The sequence below is a fragment of the Bos javanicus genome, chromosome 3 (assembly GCF_032452875.1).
Source record: "Bos javanicus breed banteng chromosome 3, ARS-OSU_banteng_1.0, whole genome shotgun sequence".
Taxonomy (NCBI): Eukaryota; Metazoa; Chordata; class Mammalia; order Artiodactyla; family Bovidae; genus Bos; species Bos javanicus.
This window is the reverse complement of record NC_083870.1, coordinates 25,526,964-25,545,629: the sequence shown is the minus strand read 5'-3', so window position 1 is coordinate 25,545,629 and position 18,666 is coordinate 25,526,964. Positions and strand designations below refer to the sequence as shown.

The following is an 18,666-nucleotide window of genomic DNA, read 5'->3' as shown; positions in this document are numbered from 1 at the left end:
AATTTCACCTTTTTCTCAAGTGCACATGGAACCTTCTCCAGGATAGATCACATCCTGGGCCATAAATCTAGCCTTGGTAAATTAAAAAAAATAGAAATCATTCCAAGCATCTTTTCTGACCATAATGCAGTAAGATTAGATCTCAATTACAGGAGAAAAACTATTAAAAATTCCAACATATGGAGGATGAACAACACCCTGCTGAATAACCAACAAATCACAGAAGAAATCAAAAAGAAATCAAAATTTGCATAGAAACTAATGAAAATGAAAACACAACAACTCAAAACCTGTGGGACACTTTAAAAGCAGTCCTAAGGGGAAAGTTCATAGCAATACAGGCATACCTAAAGAAACAAGAAAAAAGTCAAATAAATAACCTAACCCTACACCTAAAGCAACTAGAAAAGGAAGAAATGAAGAACCCCAGGGTGAGTATAAGGAAAGAAATCTTAAAAATTAGGGCAGAAATAAATGCAAAAGAAACAAAGGAGACCATAGCAAAAATCAACAAAGCCAAAAGCTGGTTCTTTGAAAGGATAAATAAAATTGACAAACCATTAGCCAGACTCATCAAGAAACAAAGGGAGAAAAATCAAATCAATAAAATTAGAAATGAAAATGGAGAGATCACAACAGACAACACAGAAATACAAAGGATCATAAGAGACTACTGTCAACAATTATATGCCAATAAAATGGACAACGTGGAAGAAATGGACAAATTCTTAGAAAAGTACAACTTTCCAAAACTGGACCAGGAAGAAATAGAAAATCTTAACAGACCCATCACAAGCACGGAAATTGAAACTGTAATCAAAAATCTTCCAGCAAACAAAAGCTCATTCATTTTTAAGAATACATAAGGAGGGCTTCCTTGGTGGCTCAGTGGTAAAGAATCTGCTTGCCAATGCAGGAGACACAGGTTTGATCCCTGGTCCAGGAAGATCCCACATGCCACAGAACAATTAAGCCCTTGCACCACAACTTCTGAGCCTGCACTCTAGGGCCTGGGAACCGAAACAAATGAAGCCCTTGTGCTCCAGGGTCTGTGCTCTGCAACGAGAGACACCACCACAATAAAAAGCCTATGTGCCACAGCTGGACAGTAGCCCCTGCTTGCCACAGCTAGGGAAAAACTGTGTAGCAATGAAGACCCAGCACAGCCATATATACATATATAAGTATATGTATATAGGCTTCCCTGGAGGCTCAGACAGTACAGAATCCACCTGCAAGCGGGAGACCTGGGTTTGAGCCCTAGGTTGGGAAGATCCCCTGGAGGAGGGCATGGCAACCCACTCCAGTATTCCTGCCTGGAGAATCCCCAGGGACAGAGGAGGCTGGCGGGCTGTAGTCCACGGGGTCGCAGAATCGGACATGACTGAGAGACTAAGCACAGCACATAAGGAGTCTTTGAGTCCAAAAAATGTAAGAACCACTGACCTAACTGTAAATTCTCAAGTACAGAAGGGCATCCTGCTGTTGATGTTCCTACCCTTGGAAAGTCAGATCAATGTCAAAAATAGCACTTGAAAGAATAAACTTTAGAATCACACTGAAGTAAGTTAGGTTTTTTACTTCTTCAAGATTCTCTGAGCCTGAGTTTCCTTATTTATAAAGTGGGGGAATATCTACCTTGTAGATAGTATGAGGATTAGATGGATAATGAGTATAAATGGGTAGCTGTTATTATTAGAAACAAGTATTTTAATTCCACCAGACTAAGTGGCTCAGTGGTTGCTGGCTGAATGAAGATGAGAACAAATGTGAGGTCTATGGCCTCAAATTTGAATGGATGACAATCAAATTACAAATGTATTACTTACCTGACTCCTAATGTGGAGAAATTTTACGGGACATGAAGACTCCGAGTGCAGAGGAAGAAATTGTAGAAATCCTCTGGACCGTGGGATTTTCTTTTCCCTGGGGAAAATCTTTTGGTCTCTTATCATAATTGCTGCTTGTTAAAACTGGTAAAATACCCATTAAGGACTATTATTTTCATGAACAAATGAACTGTATACGCAAACTCAGGTAATATTTTAGAATTAGAATCTTTAGCATCATCAGATCACTTTTAGGTATTTTCTATTTAATGCAAATTCTATATGCCAAGCTTAGAGGATGAAGGATGGATATTGATCTGGAATTTCTCTGGTGCCCTCTAGTGTATGTTTCTCTGCTACATGACTGGCCTTTCTATAGGCACCATCAATCACCATAACCAGGTCCCAGAACACACCAACATGCAGATTTCACGCTTTTTTGGTGTGAAGGGGAGGGAATAGATCTTGAGAAATGGGCTATGAACTATCATTGTTGACCCTGGAAGTAGACTAAAGATTTAGTAAAACTCTTTTCCCATCTCTCTGTGCCAGACAGATCGTCTCTAATCTGTAAGCAAGGAAATAGAAATGTTATTAGAATGAATGCAAAATTATTTAAATGCTGTGATCATCAGCAGGGATTCAGTTATTAGATTCAGCATCTAATAACTTGTGTGAAGAGGACATAATTCCCAGAGGGGGGAAATCCTTCTCAGTGAGAAGGATTTTTAAATTTACTCATTTAAAATTTTAGTCCTTAACACTCCCTGTACTTCCTTTCCTATGTTGTTGCTGTTGTTTAGTCTCTAAGTTATGTTTAACTCTGTGCAACCGCATGGACTGTAGCCCACCAGGCTCCTCTGTCCATCAGATCTTCCAGGAAAGAATACTGGAGTGGGTTGCCATTTCCTTCTCCATGTGCTTCCTTTCTTATGTTACATTTTCTATTTCTTACATTGTACTTATTACCATTAGAGTCCACATTTCACTTATTTTGTCTATTGTCTGTCTTCCTACTGGAATGCAAGCTACATAAAGGCAGAGATTTGTCTCTTGTTCATTGCCGTACCCCTGATGCCTAGCACATTAGGGATACTTATGATCTTTGAAAGAATGAACTATGCGTGCTCAGTTGCTAAGTCATATTTGACTCTGTGACACCTTGCACTGTAGCCTACCAGGATCCTCTGTCTGTAGGATTTTCCTGGAAAGAATACTGGAGTGGGTTGCCAGGGTATCTTCCTGACCCAAGGATTGAACTTATATCTCTTGAGTCTCTTGCACTGGCAGGCAGGTTCTTTACCACCGAACCACCTGGGAAGCCCATAAACAAATGAATACAACTCCACTTCTATTGAATCGTGATCACCTGACACAATTTCCCCTAATTTCTCTTTCACCTTAGAATGTCTAGACCCTTGGTCATCTTTACTCTCTCCCTTGCCCATCTTTACCCTCTCCCTTGCCAAGATTAACCCTTCAGCTCTGCTCCTGATTAGCCTTTCGCCTTCTTTTGGATATTGCTGCCTCAGTTCTCTTATACATATTTTTAATATTTCTCTTCTGATCCATTCTTTCCAGCCTACAAGCATACGAAATATACCACACTAAACTGAAAATCTCCCCTTTGCTCTGTTGCCTCCCCGAGTCTGAAACACCATATTCTCTTGCTCTTTCCTTCAATAATAAATTGAAAGTGTATCCATACTCAATATTTCTGCTTTCTCAACACTCAGCCATTCTTTATGTTTTGCAGGTTTTTGTCCCCCAAAATCTAGTGGTTCTATTTAAATCAGAATCCTCCTTGACATCTCCATAGCATCTGTCAACTATGTCCATATTTTCCTTGAAATTCTTTGAGATATTTCACATGTTGCCAATTGCTTGTTCTCTCTCTCCTGGCTTCTCTTTTTTTCTCCTGCTCCATAAACAAACCCAAATTTCTACTCATTTCCCCCATACTTTCTATCACCACTTCTGCAGCTGACAATTACAATTATTATATTTCCAACTCTGACTCCTCCACTGAGACCCAGTCCCGAATCTCCACGATTCATTCCCTGAACCCCAACACTTGCCAGTGAACTCTATGTCCTCTAACTTCCTTTTCATAAGGGGTCCCACCTGAGGTTTTACAGTACCCCATGCCTTCCTTTTCGTAAGGGGTCCCACCTGAGGTTTTACAGTACCCCATGCCAGAGGCCTTTCACCCACGTCCCTCTTGCACTTCTACTGTTGCCACACTATAGCTCTTGTCCTTACACTTGAAGGCTTGCTGAAGGAACCTTCTACTGGTTTGTTGCATATCCAGTAGCTCTTCTCCTTCAACACAGCCTGTATGATAACAATGAATTCATTTTTATAAAGACATGCTGATTATATCACCCAGTCGATCAGAATTTCAATGATTCAGTGTTGCTTATATAATAAAGTTTAAGCCAAGAATTCAAAATCTCCCACAACTTGATTCCAACCAGCTTTGCCACTATATTACTAATACTCTAAGCTCTCAACAAATTGAACTCCCTGCTTACCCTCCTGAACAATTGGAGCTTTCCTATTGCTACAGTTTTGTTCATTCTTCCTAAGTTTCTTTTCATCAAAAGTTTTTGTATTCTATAAGACCCAGCTCAAATATCAAATAGATATACCTATAATACAAAGTGGTATATGATTCATACTATTGGAGTTACAATACAGGAATCAAGTGTGAAAATTTTATTCCTGCTACCAGCTTATGTAGCTTTTTAAGATAGAGTTCAATTTTCACTTTTATATTTGATAAAATATTTCATACAGTACATGGCATATAAAAGGTTCTTGGTATCTATATATTCTATATACAGGAGATACCAATATGAAGGAATGTATGTGTAATTCAATACTTATTCATTCTGTTTCTATAATAAGGTATATCCTATCCCCCAAGAAGATGACCAGGTTTTTTTCTTAAGACAAAAGACTTGCTTTTTAAAAAATTTCTGACTGTTTGATACCTCAGAGATGGCCAATAATATTGAGATTTATCCAACTTAAAGTTACATGTACTATGTGTCAGGCACTTTGCTAGATGCTTTCAAAAAACAAATGAAGAAACAAGTCTTTGTCCTAAGAAATTTAACTGTGGTTTTAAAACTAGAATAAATGAAGCTACAGAGGGCAGATGTGAGGGGATTGGGAAACACCATTTTGACTTCTGTGTTCTCCTTGCTCAAATGTAATTTTTACACTATATGTGGTGACTCAAATTGAACTTTAAAGGATATTTGCTTCCACAGGTAAGAACAGGACATCATGCTCAGTCATAATCTCTATATTGTGAGAGATGTGTGCCAATCCCTTGGCGCCATCCTCCCCAACAGCCATGGCAAATAACTCCACTTTCAGATCTGCCTGCAAACCAGCTGCCACCTGAAATGCACAATGAAGCTTTAGAATCAGACATACAGAAGTTCAAAATTTTCACATGATTTTGAGCAACTTATTCAAACTCTCCAATCTAGCTCCCTCATTTATCAATTTGGCGCAAAGGAATGACTGCTGTTTCAGCATTTAGAAGAATTACTTCATGGATTAGTTAGGTAGATTTCCATTGAGTTAGTGGGACCCAGGATAAATTGAAGGAGAAAGTCAGGTGCCATTTAGGAAAAAGCATAAAGAAACTAAATGCCAGGGTGCTGGAGGGCAAACTCCTTATGATGTCTGTAATTGTGTTATTTCTTGACTATCAGTAGTGAGGTTCTATTTATTGTCATCTCTGTAAACAAAGATAAATTTAATCAAAGATAAACATAAATTTAATCTTAAATTTAAGAGACTAGGTGAATCCCACCATTTCTGTGCCCATGCCCCATGGTTTAGCATGTTCCTACTGTAGGACTTGTAACATGGCAAAGCCAGTAGAGGGAGACAGAATTAGTTTAAATGCCAAACTGCTTAGATCTGAAAGATACATGGAAGAGGATGTATCAACAAAAAAGAAACCTGATATACCATGAAGGAGAAACACAGCAAGGAATGGGCTTCTTGCCTTGTCCCCTGAAAAGAACACTAAGCCAGGAAAGAAAGGGCTGTTTATGTTTGGAAGCCACCTCCCTAGGAGGTGGGTTAAAAAGCCAATGTGAGAACAGTTATCTGGAAAAAATAAATCAGAAACTACCACACAGAAAGCAATTAGGTACGAATATAATTTTTTTTCCTTCGATTGGGTTTTATAAATAATAGAATTGAAAAATGTTTCAGTTTTTTCAGTGCTGTGCTTGTGGACGTCCGCACGCTGGAGGGTATCCAGCAGCTTCTGAGAACCAGGCCCTCAGCCCTCCAAGCCCAACAATCGGAGCAGGGCCGGGGGATGACGACGCTGCACGAGGGGAGCTGGAGGGCTGCCATAACACAGGTCTACCTGGGTTTGGAGTGCATTCATGTAGTGCTGGCAATGAACCAAGCTGAATAGTGGTGAGGTTTAGATACAGAGAAGTCTGTAGGCTACATTTTTCTGCCAGAGCCAAAACTACCATCAGAAAGAAAAAAGGTATAGAGTGAGTTTGGGTTTTTAGTATGTATAAAGGTTGATTTAGCAGTCGTTTAGGGTTTTGGCATAATCCCTACTTAAAATGAAAAAGATTTGCGAACTTCCCAGAACAGTGGGAGAAAAGCTTCCTTTAACTGTGCTTTTTTGTTCTATGTTGTGAAGATTCTGAAATTCTGACATGGGACAGTGATGAAGTGTTTCAGAGAGGTCCTCGTAAATTAGTGGATTGAATCCCCAAAAGGATTTCTGTTTTTGAATTGCGGCCTACATATTACTGTTTTATAGATCATAAGATATTGGAGCTGCAAGAGGGCTGAGAAATGATCAGTCTAAGCTCCTTTTATAGATGAGGAAAGCAAGGCGCAGAGGATTAACCAACGGCATCACAGAGCTGCTTGGTAGCAGAGTTACAAGAAACCAGCTGACTTTGAACTACAGCCAACTGATTCTTCTGTGTCAACACACAGCCACCGTGACCGCTTTAAGATCTTGGGATTCAGTCAGCACAGTGTGCTGGTTATGGGACTGGATGCGCTTGCTCAGAGTTCCCATGAGCCTGTGCAGTCCCCGTCGGTGATGAATGGTTCATTTATCTACCAGTCTTCCTTACACCATCTGTTACTCAGTCACACATCTCTTGAGTGCCCACCATGTGCCTGCTTTGTATACTTCTTATGTCTCACTCATTTTTAACATCTCCTGTAGCCTGGCACTATTGCTGGCATATGGGAGGAGCTCAAAGCTTGTTAAAGGAGATGACAAGAGTGTTAAAGCAAAAGATGATATACTGACCAAGAAATAAAAGTCAAGGTTGATGAGTGTGATTTTATTATATTTTGAGATAACCTCGTGTTTAATCATAATACACCTCTGAAATTATATTTTGAAGTAAGTGGCAATACACATTTTATACTAAATATAATGTATCAGATAAAATCAGAACAATTTGACATTTTGGAATTCATATTTTCAGAGATTTTTGGAGAAATGAGACAGATGGTTAATTTAAATTTGTTACTATTCTTTACTATTCTCTGACAATACCAGGAGAGTGGAACAGATTTACATAAAATGTAAAGAATGAAGTATTTATTTTTTCCAATGACTTTTCACTTTGCAGAAGGAGTTGTCACAGGATATCTTTAGGTAATCAGTTTACCAAATGCACGTTAAATCATATTTTAATTTTTTTAAAGGCATTTCCAGACAACTGTATAGAATTGCAGTATTGGGGCAAGTGAAGTGAACTTCAGAAACAGTTCCATAGCTGGAAGTTTAATTCTACTTACACATAGGAGTGCTTATGGTTGTTACATGAAATAAGTGACAACAGCCACAGAGTGTACCAGTGCCAGGAATCTGTGGCTTATGATACTAGAAAAAGTCGACTTACAAATGGCTTAAACCGAATTGGTAGAATGGCACGAAAGCTCACGGCACTGGAAACATAGACACATCTGTACGCACACACATATGGACACACGCAGGACACAGCACATGGACTTACGGGCCCAGGTGTGTAAGTCACTTTCAGCCCAGTGCTGGGTGGAGGCTGCTTCACCCTAAACCTACCAGGAGAAAAACATGGGGATAAACTAATGCCATAATGAAAAACATGAGCACGAATGAACTGGGAAGTAATAAAATCAGGAAGGTGTTAATATTGGCTACACGGGAGCAGGGGGTCCAGACTAGTAGAAAAACAATCTAATATCCAGTTGGAAGGAGAATCTGGGGCCTGTTTCACAACTGCCTTTCCAACAGTTTTCATCGGCGTCAAACTGACTCCAAACCGGGTTTCAACCCTTTGTTATCGGATGCTGACGAGCAGCTTGGGCCTGGGCAGAGGGTTGTGAATGTTTGGCTGGCGTGTGCACTGCGGCGTAGCCGCCAGCATGAACACAAATGCTGACTGCCAGATCATTAGGCTGAAGAATAAAGGCTCTTTTGGAAAGCAGTGGAGCGTGGGAGCCAGTCTTGCTCTGTCGTGGTATGGGGTTTGCATGTTTGGGGAGAACAGAAACAGAAAAGGCTCAGAAATGGTAGGAGAACTTGAAAAGCCCTGGACTCACACATGGTACTTGTTGATCTCTTCCCCTTCCTGCGGTTTGTGGGCTCTGCCTGAAGGTTAAAGACCTGGAGTAAATTAAAATGCCAAGGGCAGTCTATCTCCATGTTGACCCCAACTGGGTTCCCTCTACCATCCGCTTTGCTATCTGCCCTGTAGTGGCTGAACTGAACAAGCTGAGGAGTGAAATCTATGAAACTAAAATTCTATACTGGACACACAGGGTCTCCTTGGGTGAGTTTAACCAAGTTTGAGGTTGACTCTCCATTTCTCGCCACCCATTTTGTGGCAACAACCCCAAAAAGCAATGATGTCTGATCTGGCAGTGTGATGCCCTCATCAAGTTTTTTCCAAGGAAGTGAACATGATCCCTGAAGTTGAGGACTTGCCTCAACTAAAATGGGACAATGATCTTCTCAATCAGATGCTCCTGTAGCTATGCCCTGTCTGACTTCCAATCCTGAGTCCAGAATCATAAATGCTCTCAAAGGACTTGTTAGTGACACTGAGAATAACTCTGCATTCTGAAATATACGTGTATCCCATTTTTACGGGGGGTAAAGTTCCCCACAATCCTGATGCTTACTACAAAATAGTACAGAGGAGATTTTGTAATTGGGAATTGTCTTGGAATAGATGTATGGTATATGGACCCAACAGGAAGGACTGATCTCCCACAAGAAGCAGTGACCACAGCTGTGTTGATAAAGCAAGGTGCTCCAATGAACTGGCACTCAGGGTATCGGAGATCTACTCTTGATGAAGCCTACAAGACCTTTTAAGACAAGTTACTCAGTTCCCTTATATTATAACAGTCTCCAAGATCTCTACACACTTTAAGATTCTATTGGTTTTGATCTGGAAACGAAGGACTGAAGTGACTTTCTTGTCACTTAATACCAGATAGAGTATATTTTCTATTGGGAATACAGACTGTAAGTTAAGTTATTTGCTATTAATTTTGAATCACATCATTAGATGTAATGATAGGTAATCTGAGCATACACTTGGAGCCCTGGCCTCACCTGCAGAAGTCTACTCCAACATTCTTGAGCTTTACAGTGGTGGCATAGGTGTGTCCTTCTTCAAGCACTCCAAATTTCACCGCGGGTGGGAGAAGATGGAATCCAAAGGGAGACGAATTTATATTATTAATGGCAGCAGATGCCACAGAGGATGTTCTCACTCTTCCTCCAACAGAATCTTGCGCCTTCATCGAAAAAGAAAAAAAGCAATAAAACATAATAAAATGGTTCTATTTTGCATTCCCAAGATAATAAAGACATAAGTGACTCATGTTTGATCCCTGGGTTGGGAAGATCCCTTGGAGGAGGAAATGGCAACCCACTCCAGTATTCTCACCTGGAAAATCTCATGGTCAGAGGAGCCTGGTGGGCTATATATATATATTTATATATATATATATGGTTGCAAAGAGTTGGACATGACTGAAGCAACTTAGCATGCAAGATAATAAAAAGGCTCAGGCCCTACACACATACCCCCACTGCCACCACCACCACCCTCCCCAAGGCCATGCAGCAAACCAGGCAGCAAGCCTCCCCTGCCCTACAGCCAGCCTTTAGTCACCACACAAGGCATGGCCTTGCAGACAACTGAGTCAGGGCCCGTTTTGCCTCCAGCATGCCCATGGCAGTAGGCCCTACCACAACAGAAAGGCTCATGCAGCCCACAAAAGGACACCCCTCAACTACACAGCTCTGGTGACCAGAGGGAAAAAGGATGCTGGGCCCATGGGACATCTCCTACATGAGCTGCTTCTACAAGATCAGACAATGTAACCAACCTACTTCACACATGGAAATGAACAAAGAGAACTCGGCAAAATGAGGAGACACAGGAATATGTTCCAAACAAAGGAACAACACACAATCTCAGAAAAAGAACTAAACAAAGTATAGGTAATCAATCCAGCCAATAGAGTTCAAGATAAAGATCATAAAGATGCTCACTGAACTCAGGAGAAGAATGAATAAGTCCAGTGGAAATTTTAACAAAGAGTTATAAAAAATAATAACTGGGGGTGAGGAATATAATAACTGAAATAAAAATTGCACTAGAAAGAAAACAGTAGATTGGGTGATACAGAGGAACGGATCAGCAACCTGGAACACAGCAGTAAAAATCACCTAAGCTGAACAGAAAAAAAGCAAAAAAGCAAAAATAAATAAATAAAGATAGTTCAAGAGACTTCTGGGACAATATCAAGCATACTAACAGTTGCAAATAGGGGACCTAGATGGAGAAGAGAAAAGGGGACAGAGAACTTACTTGAAGAAATAATAACTGAAAATGTCACTAACCTGGGAGAAGAAACCAGACATTCAGGCCCAGGAAGCACAGAGTGTCCCAAACAGGATTAATCGTAAAAGGCCCATTCCACAACAAAGTAATTTAAATGCCAAAAATTAAAGATAAAGGGAGAATCTTAAAGAAGGAAGAGAACAGCAACTAATTATGTACAAGAGAACTACCATAGGACCATCAGCTGACTTTTCAACAGAAACTGTACAGACCAGAAAGGAGTGGCATAATACATTCAAAGTGATGAAAGGGAAAAATCCACAACCAAGAAGACTCTACTTGGTAGGGCCATCATTCATATTTGAAAGAGAGATAAAGAGTTTTGCAGATAAGCAAAAGCTAAGAGAGTTCAGTGCCACTAAACTGGCTTTACACGAATGTTTAAGGGACTTCTCTAAAAGAAAAGGCCACAACTATAATTACCAAAATTATGCAAGGAAAAATCTCACTGATAAAGACAGGTACACAGTAAAGGTAGTAGATGAACCACTTATAAATCCAGCAGGATAGAAGGTTAAAGGATAAAAGTGGTAAAATTATATATATATATATATATCCACAATGAGGAGTTAAGGGGTACAGAAAACAAAAAGATGTAACACAGCTGACACCAAAACATAAAATGTGTGCGTGTAAGGGAGAGATGAAGAGTTGTTAGAATGCATTAAAACCCAGGAGATTATTAACTTAAAATAATCATGTGTGTGTGTGTATATATATATATATAGAGAGAGAGAGAGAGAGAGAGAGAGAGAGTTATATGTTATAATATATGAACCTCATGGTAACCACAAACCTATAAAATCTACCCACACAAAAGAGACAAAGGAATCCAAACATAACACTAAAAACAGTAATCAAAGGGAAGAGTCTAAGAGAAGAATGAACAAAAAAAAGAACTATAAACACATGAACAAAATGTCTATAAGTACATACCTATCAATAATCACTTCAGTGTAAATGTACTAAATGTTCCAATCAAATGACACCGAGTGGTTTAATGGATAGAAATCAGGACCCATAGAAATGCTGCCAACGAGAGAGTCACTTCAGATTTAAAGACACAGACTGAAAGTGAAGGGATGGAAAAAGGTATTCCATGCAAATGGAAACAAAAAGAAAGCCAGCAATACCTACATCAGGAAAAGTAGATTTTTTTTTTTTTTTAGGAAAAGTAGATATTAAAACAAAGACTGTAACGAGACAAAGAAGGACATTATATAATGATGAAACCTATAAATAAAAACATGCTTTTATAGTTAGTCTATGACAAAGGCAAGAATTACAATGGGAAGAGATAGCCTTTTCAATAAACGGTGTTGGGAAAACTGGACAGGTCCATGCAAGATAAGCAAAGTGGACTACTTTCTCACATCATATCCAAAAATAATACTTAAAATGTATTAAATACTTAAATATAAGACCTGAAACTATAACGCTCCTAGAATAAAACATAAACAATATGCTCTTTGGCATCAATCTTAGTAACTTTTTTTTGGTATCTGCTTCTTCATGTAAGAGAAACAAAAATAAACAAATGAGACTACAACAAACTAAGCTTTTTGCATATAGTGAAGGAAACATCAACAAATTATACATTGCAGTGCTGAATGGGAAAGGATGTATGTGAACAATATATCAGATAAAGGGTTTATATCCAAAATATTCTTGCCTGGAGAATCCCAGGGACAGAGGAGCCTGGTGGGCTGCCGTCTATGGGGTTGCAGAGTTGGACATGACTGAAGCGACTTAGCAGCAGCAGCAGCATCCAAAATATACAAAACATTCAAACAACTCACATCAAAAAGTTAAGCAACCCAATTAAAAAAGGGACAAAGGACCTGAAAAAAAAATTTTTTTTCCAAAGAAGACATACATATAGGATAGGCAACAGATACATGAAAAGATGCTCAGCATGACTAATCATTAGGTAAATGCCAATCAAAACCACGAGATGCAACCTCATGTCTATCAGAATGGTTATCATCAAAAAGACAGCAAATAACAAGTGTTGGCAAGGATGTGGAGAAAAGGGAATCCTCATACACTGTTGGTGAAATTGTAAATTGGGGCAGCCATTATGAAAAACAGCATAAAGGAAATTTAACAGAAGCTACCATATGATCCAGCACCTTTATTTCTGGATATTTACCCAAAGAAAATTAAATTACTAATTTGAAAAATTATATCCACACTAATGCTCATTGAAGCATTATTTATAATAGCCAAGATATGAAAGTAACATATATTTAAATGTTCACTAATAGACAAAGAAAAAAAAAGATGTGATATATATATACATATATATGAATATATATATATTCTTATATATATACACACACAGAATATTCCTCAGCCATAAAAAAAGAAATCTTGTCATTTTCAACAACATGGATGGATCTAGAGGGAATTATACTAAGTAAAATAATTCAAAGAAAAGGCAATACTGTATGTTGCATATGTAGAGTCTAAAAAACAAAACAATCAAAACAAAATGAAAATAGACTCAGATACAGAACACAAATGGGTGGTTGACCAAAAGGAAAGGATTGGGGGGGACGGAATAGGTAAAGGGGATTAAGAGGTACAAACATCCAGTTATAAAATACATAAGGCACAGGAATGTAACGTAAGGAATACAGTCAGTAATACTGTAATAACTTTGTATGGGACAGATGGTTACTAGACTCATGGTGATCATTTTATAATGTATGCAAGTATCAAATCTCTATGTAGTACAAATGAAACTAACATAATCTTGTATGTCAATTATATTTCAGGTAAATAAAGGCTTTGTCACTGGAGGAAAATAACTGCTTGGCTAGGAGAGGAAATGAACATTTATGGTCTATGTAATCCTTATCACAGCACAGTAAGGAAGTATTTTAGGCTTTAAGGATAGAGAAGTTCAAGTTCAGAGAACTGGAAGACAGAAAACTTGCTCAAGTGGTCAGTGGAAGACTAAAGTTTCAGACTGAAGTTTACCTGGTTCCAAAGTTGGTGCTCTTCCCTCTGTGCCTGTGGTTATCCTATTTTAACTTCTATCAGAACCACCGGGAGGACTGGTTAAGACGCCAGTTGCTGACTCTACTCCCAGAGTTTCTCCATTAGTAAGTCTGGGATGGGGTGGGGTAGAGCAGCGGTCCCCAAACTTTCTGGCACCACAGAACAGTGTCATGGAAGACAATTTTTCCACAGATGGGGCAGGGGTAGATAGGGATGGTTTCTGGATGATTCAAGTGCATTATATTTATGTGCACTTTATGTCCATTATTATTACATCAGTTCCACCTCAGATCATCAGGCATTAGATCCTGGAGGTTGGGGACCTCTGGAGTAGAGAATAGGTAGGTGCAGAGGGGAAGGAACTACAAAGATAAGGGAAACCTACTCTGCAGAGGAGCACTGTCTACTGAGAACAAATTGCTGACTCCACCCCCAAGTTTCTCCACTAGTACATCTGGGATGGAACCCATGAATTTGCATTTATAACAAGTTCTCAGGTGTTGCCAATGCTGACAGTCAAACAATCATACTTTGAGAACCATTGCCCTATGCAGTTATTTCCCAAGTCAGCAGCATTGACCTCACCTGGGGGCCTGTTAAAACTGCAGAATCTCAGGCTTCACAGCAGACCCAGTGAGACAGAATCTATATTTTAACAAGGTTCCTAAATAACTCACATGTACATTAAAGTTTGAGAAGCACTCCTACCACATGTCAATTATACATATCGCAGTACATTCTCTGACTGCAATGAACACAGTGTGCCATGAAATTTCTAAAGGATGACTAACAAAACTTGGTTGGTGGGCTCTAGGAAAGCTTTCCAACATAGCTGAGATGGATCTTAGAGGCTCTGAGGAAGGAGTTTGGTACTTTGAAAGAACTAATAAAAGGCCGCAATGGGGGAAGTATAATGAGTCTGGCAAAGCATGAGGGTAAAGAAGCAAATGGAGCCAGGCCTTGCAGTCACACTAAGTCATCTGGATTTTATCCTAAGAGTCATGAGAAGGGTGCCCAATGATCCCCTTAGCCATCAGTGGGCTGGTAAACTGGCTCTTGGAAAAGAACCTTCATCAGTAGCATCTGCCAATTTCTATGACAGAAGAACTCCAAGCATGGCTGACTGCAAACTGGTTGTGATTTAGTCGCTAAGTCATGTCCAACCTTTCTGTGACCCCATGGACTGTAGCCATCCAGGCTTCTCTGTCTATGGGACTTCCCAGGCAACAATACTGGAGTGGATTGCCATTTCCTTCTCCAGGAGATCTTCCTGACCCAGGGATTGAACCTGAGTTTCTAGCACTGCAGGTGAGTTCTTCACCACTGAGCCACCATGGAAGCTTGCCAACTATAAGCTAGTGATGGCTTAACAGCTGGCTCATATAATTCCTCTCATGAGCCTATATGAGTTGACTCTAGCAAAGTACTGCCTTGGTTTATCCCTGGTGTGATCGGAAGCCCTTCATGCTGACATGGTTCATATAGCAAATAGCAGTTACATGGTGGCTGGAAATCAGTTACTTCAATCAACCAGGAATACTTAAAACTCTAACTGGCTCTGGCAGATTTATTTCCAAGTCCATTTTACCTTTGCGAGAGGCTGAGACTTGGGCTTGGAACTCAGCAAGTAGTGAGGTAGCCTCACTTTCTCTTTTCTTGCTTGTCCTGCCACATCCTGCAGCAATGACTGGGTTGGAATTTTCAGAGGCATACACGATTCTGGTTCTGTTAGAGAGAACACTGAAATTACACCATGTGAAATTTCCAAAGACATCCAAGGTCATACCAGGGCGCAGAAGAACACAGAACCCACTTGGGACATTTTCTTTTCTTCTTAAAAAGCTTGTATACTCTCTGCAGCACCATGGACTGTAGCCTGCCAGGCTTCTCTGTCCATGGAAATTTCCAGGCAAGAATACTGGAGTGGGTTGCCATTTCCTACTCTAGGGGATCTTCCGGATCCAGGGATCAAACCAGTGTCTTCTGCATCTCCTGCATTAGCAGGCGGATTCTTTACCACTAGCACCACCTGGGAATTCCCTTACAGGAATAAAGGCTTTGAATAATTCTACTGTTTGATCTACATTTTACAACAAGACTTAACCTAATATTAGTTCTCAGAATAATCCTATGAGATGAGCAGGGCAGATGCTATTAGCATCACATTTTTTAAATAAATGAGAAAAATCAGATTCTAAGAAATTGAGTGACTTGCCTATAAATCAACAAGGTACAGTTCAATAAAATGTTGACTCTCAGAGATTTCTTAAAACTAATGAGTATAAAAATCTTAAGAATTTCTTTGTTTCAACTAGTAAGTTTAGAGTTTGAAAAGGGGGTGGAGTTATCATAGATAAATTAAGCCAGGAAATTAAATCCCCAGATCACTAAATTTGGTGAAGGAATGAGCCAAAGTAGATAATCTACATAGCAGCAGTTGTGTGTATTTCTCCAAATATCCAGGAGGTTTAATAAAAATTGTGCTTTAGGTCACCTTTTTAAAACACCCTGTCTTGAATTTAAATCATCAAGAGAGGAAAGGGAAGGAAACCAATATCTGAGTGTCCACTGTCTGCAGGCAAGTACCACATGTATGTTAACCATGCCTTGTCTGTATGTATGTCTCCTGCACTGCAGGCAGATTCTTTACCATCTGAGCCACCAGGGAAGCCCCAGCATTTCACTAGTTCTCAACAAGTCCTCAAAGCCAACACAGAACCTTGACCAAGATATTTCCTGAAGCTAACACGGATGATCCTATCTTGTTTGCAGGGTTATGGGTCTGGAAGAATCAGAATTTTTAACCTCTCTGGACATGTCCCTGCCACACGGCTATAGCTTGTTCTTTGTAGGAGATGACAAGACCACACAGGGACAAGGAGGGATGTGACAACATGGAGAATGCCCAGAAAGACAGGCAGTCAGATGTAAACACTCTTGAAAAGCCTGAATGTATCCAGTCATCCGTGGGCTAGCACCATGGCTACTTTTCTTTGGTTTGAGCATCAACAAGCACCAACCCATCCCGTGTTTTGTTGTTGTTCAATGAGTTTGAGTTCCAGTTCTCAAACTGAAGAGTCCTTACTAAGTCCACAAGGAACACACTCCCGATAGTGTGAGATAATAGAAGATGTTTCTTGGCCTCTGTCCCTGGTTCCTGGCACAGTGTTCCCAAATCTCTTTTAATTTCCTAAATGATAAGAGTACCAGGAGCATCTTTTAATATTTTGTCCTTGATCCTGATTCCTGATACAGAGCTCCTAAATTCCTTGGAATTTCTTGGGTGATAGGAGTTTCTTCTGATCTGAATTAAGTGACTTTTGGTGGGCTCCTGGATAGCTTCAGGATGGGGACTGGTCATCAGGAAAAACCAAGCCATGATAAGAAGCTTGGAAATTTCAGCCCCACTTCTCATCCTCTGGGAAGAAGAAGGGATACGGAGATGGAGTTCATTATGTCCACATGATGAAGTCTCCACAAAAATCCTACAGCATGCAGTTTGGAGAGTTTCCAAGCTGGTGAGCACATGCCAGGTGGGTGGGTGCACCCCAGTCCCACAGGGACAGAAGCTACTGTGCTAAAACCTTCCAGACCAGGCCCTGAGTACTTCTTCCTACGTCTATTCATCTGTGCCATTTATCATGTCCCTTATTATATAATAATATCTGAATTCTGTGAATTGTTCTAGCACATTAGGGAAGCATAAGAGCAGGTCATGGGAACCCCACTTTATAGCTGACTGGTTAGAAGCTCAAGTGACAACCTGGACCTGCAATGAGCATGTGAAGTGGGTGATGGGGAGCCTTGTGAGACCAAGCCTTTAGCTTATAGAGTCTGTGCTACTCTGGTTAGTTTAAGGACTGAATTGTAGGACACCCAGCTGGTGCTGTAGAATTGCTTGGTGTAATAAAAGTTCACACATATCTGGTCACAGAAGTGCTCTGTATGAGTTGTGAATTTTTCCTACACAACTACCCAGTGTGCCTCCAATTCATCTGTGCATCTTAATCCCCTGGGCTGACCCTGGAAAAATAGAGATTCTCTAGCCACATGCTAGATAAGCTGTATTTCAGGCCAGAACAGAATCAGAATCTCCAGTGATGGGGATCATTGATCAGTGTTCTAATATATTTACTCTCTTTTGTCACTATCGCCTACATAGACAACAATCATGATGGCCTGATGCATCTTCTTGTTTGTATTTCTTACCTTATGCATATTTCTGTCTTATAGCAATGCATTTTATCAGTCTGATGGGGACCAAACAATCGTTCATTCTATTATTATCAATACTAAATGCTGATATGGAGTTTCTCATGAATTAGGCACTACTGTAAGCATTTTACATATATTAAATTTAATCCTCACAACACTGTGATGTATATATCATTCTATCTGCTTTATAGAAGAGAAAACAGGAAGATATAGAGGGGTTAAAGAGCATGTCACTGGGACTTCGGTCCAGTGGTTAGAATTCCACACTTGAACTGCAGGGGGCATGGGTTCAATCCCTGGCAGAGGAACTAAGATCCTCTAAGCCTTGTAGCTTGGCCAAAAATAAATAAATCAATGATTAAAAAATTAAAGAGTGGATATATGTTATGTAGGGCTTCCCTGGTGGCTCATATGATAAAGAGTCCACCTGCAATGCAGGAGACATGGGTTCAATCCCTGGGTTGGGAAGATCCCCCGAAGAAGGGAATGGCAGCCCACTCCAGTATTCTTGCCTGGGAAATCCCATGGACAGAGGATCCTGGCGGGTGGGGGGCGGGGGGGCTACAGTCCATGGGGTTGCAAACAGTCAGATACAACTGAGGGACTAAGACTTTAACTTTCATATATACATGAATAATTGATGCGCTTTGCTATACACCTGAAACTAACATAACATTATAAATCAACTACAC

General features: G+C 40.0%; 1 protein-coding gene across 6 annotated transcripts in view; it reads right to left on the bottom strand.

Moving 5' to 3' along the window:
* Positions 1 to 18,666, bottom strand: part of SPAG17 (sperm associated antigen 17) — a 252,618-nt gene that overhangs the window by 13,295 nt on the left and 220,657 nt on the right. For 4 of the 6 annotated variants that reach the window (XR_009734982.1, XM_061409660.1, XM_061409681.1 and 1 more), the window contains 5 exons: positions 15,348 to 15,484; positions 9,454 to 9,638; positions 7,868 to 7,928; positions 5,096 to 5,240; positions 1,830 to 1,976 (listed from right to left, as the gene is read on the bottom strand). Coding sequence is in view for 5 of the 6 variants with exons in the window: in XM_061409660.1 (XP_061265644.1) it covers positions 1,837 to 1,976; positions 5,096 to 5,240; positions 7,868 to 7,928; positions 9,454 to 9,638; positions 15,348 to 15,484 (668 nt within the window). In the remaining variant the exon portion in view is untranslated. Of the gene's footprint in view, positions 1 to 1,829; positions 1,977 to 5,095; positions 5,241 to 7,867; positions 7,929 to 9,453; positions 9,639 to 15,347; positions 15,485 to 18,666 lie in introns of those variants that run through there. The other 2 variants (XM_061409687.1, XM_061409692.1) reach the window with 2 other exon arrangements.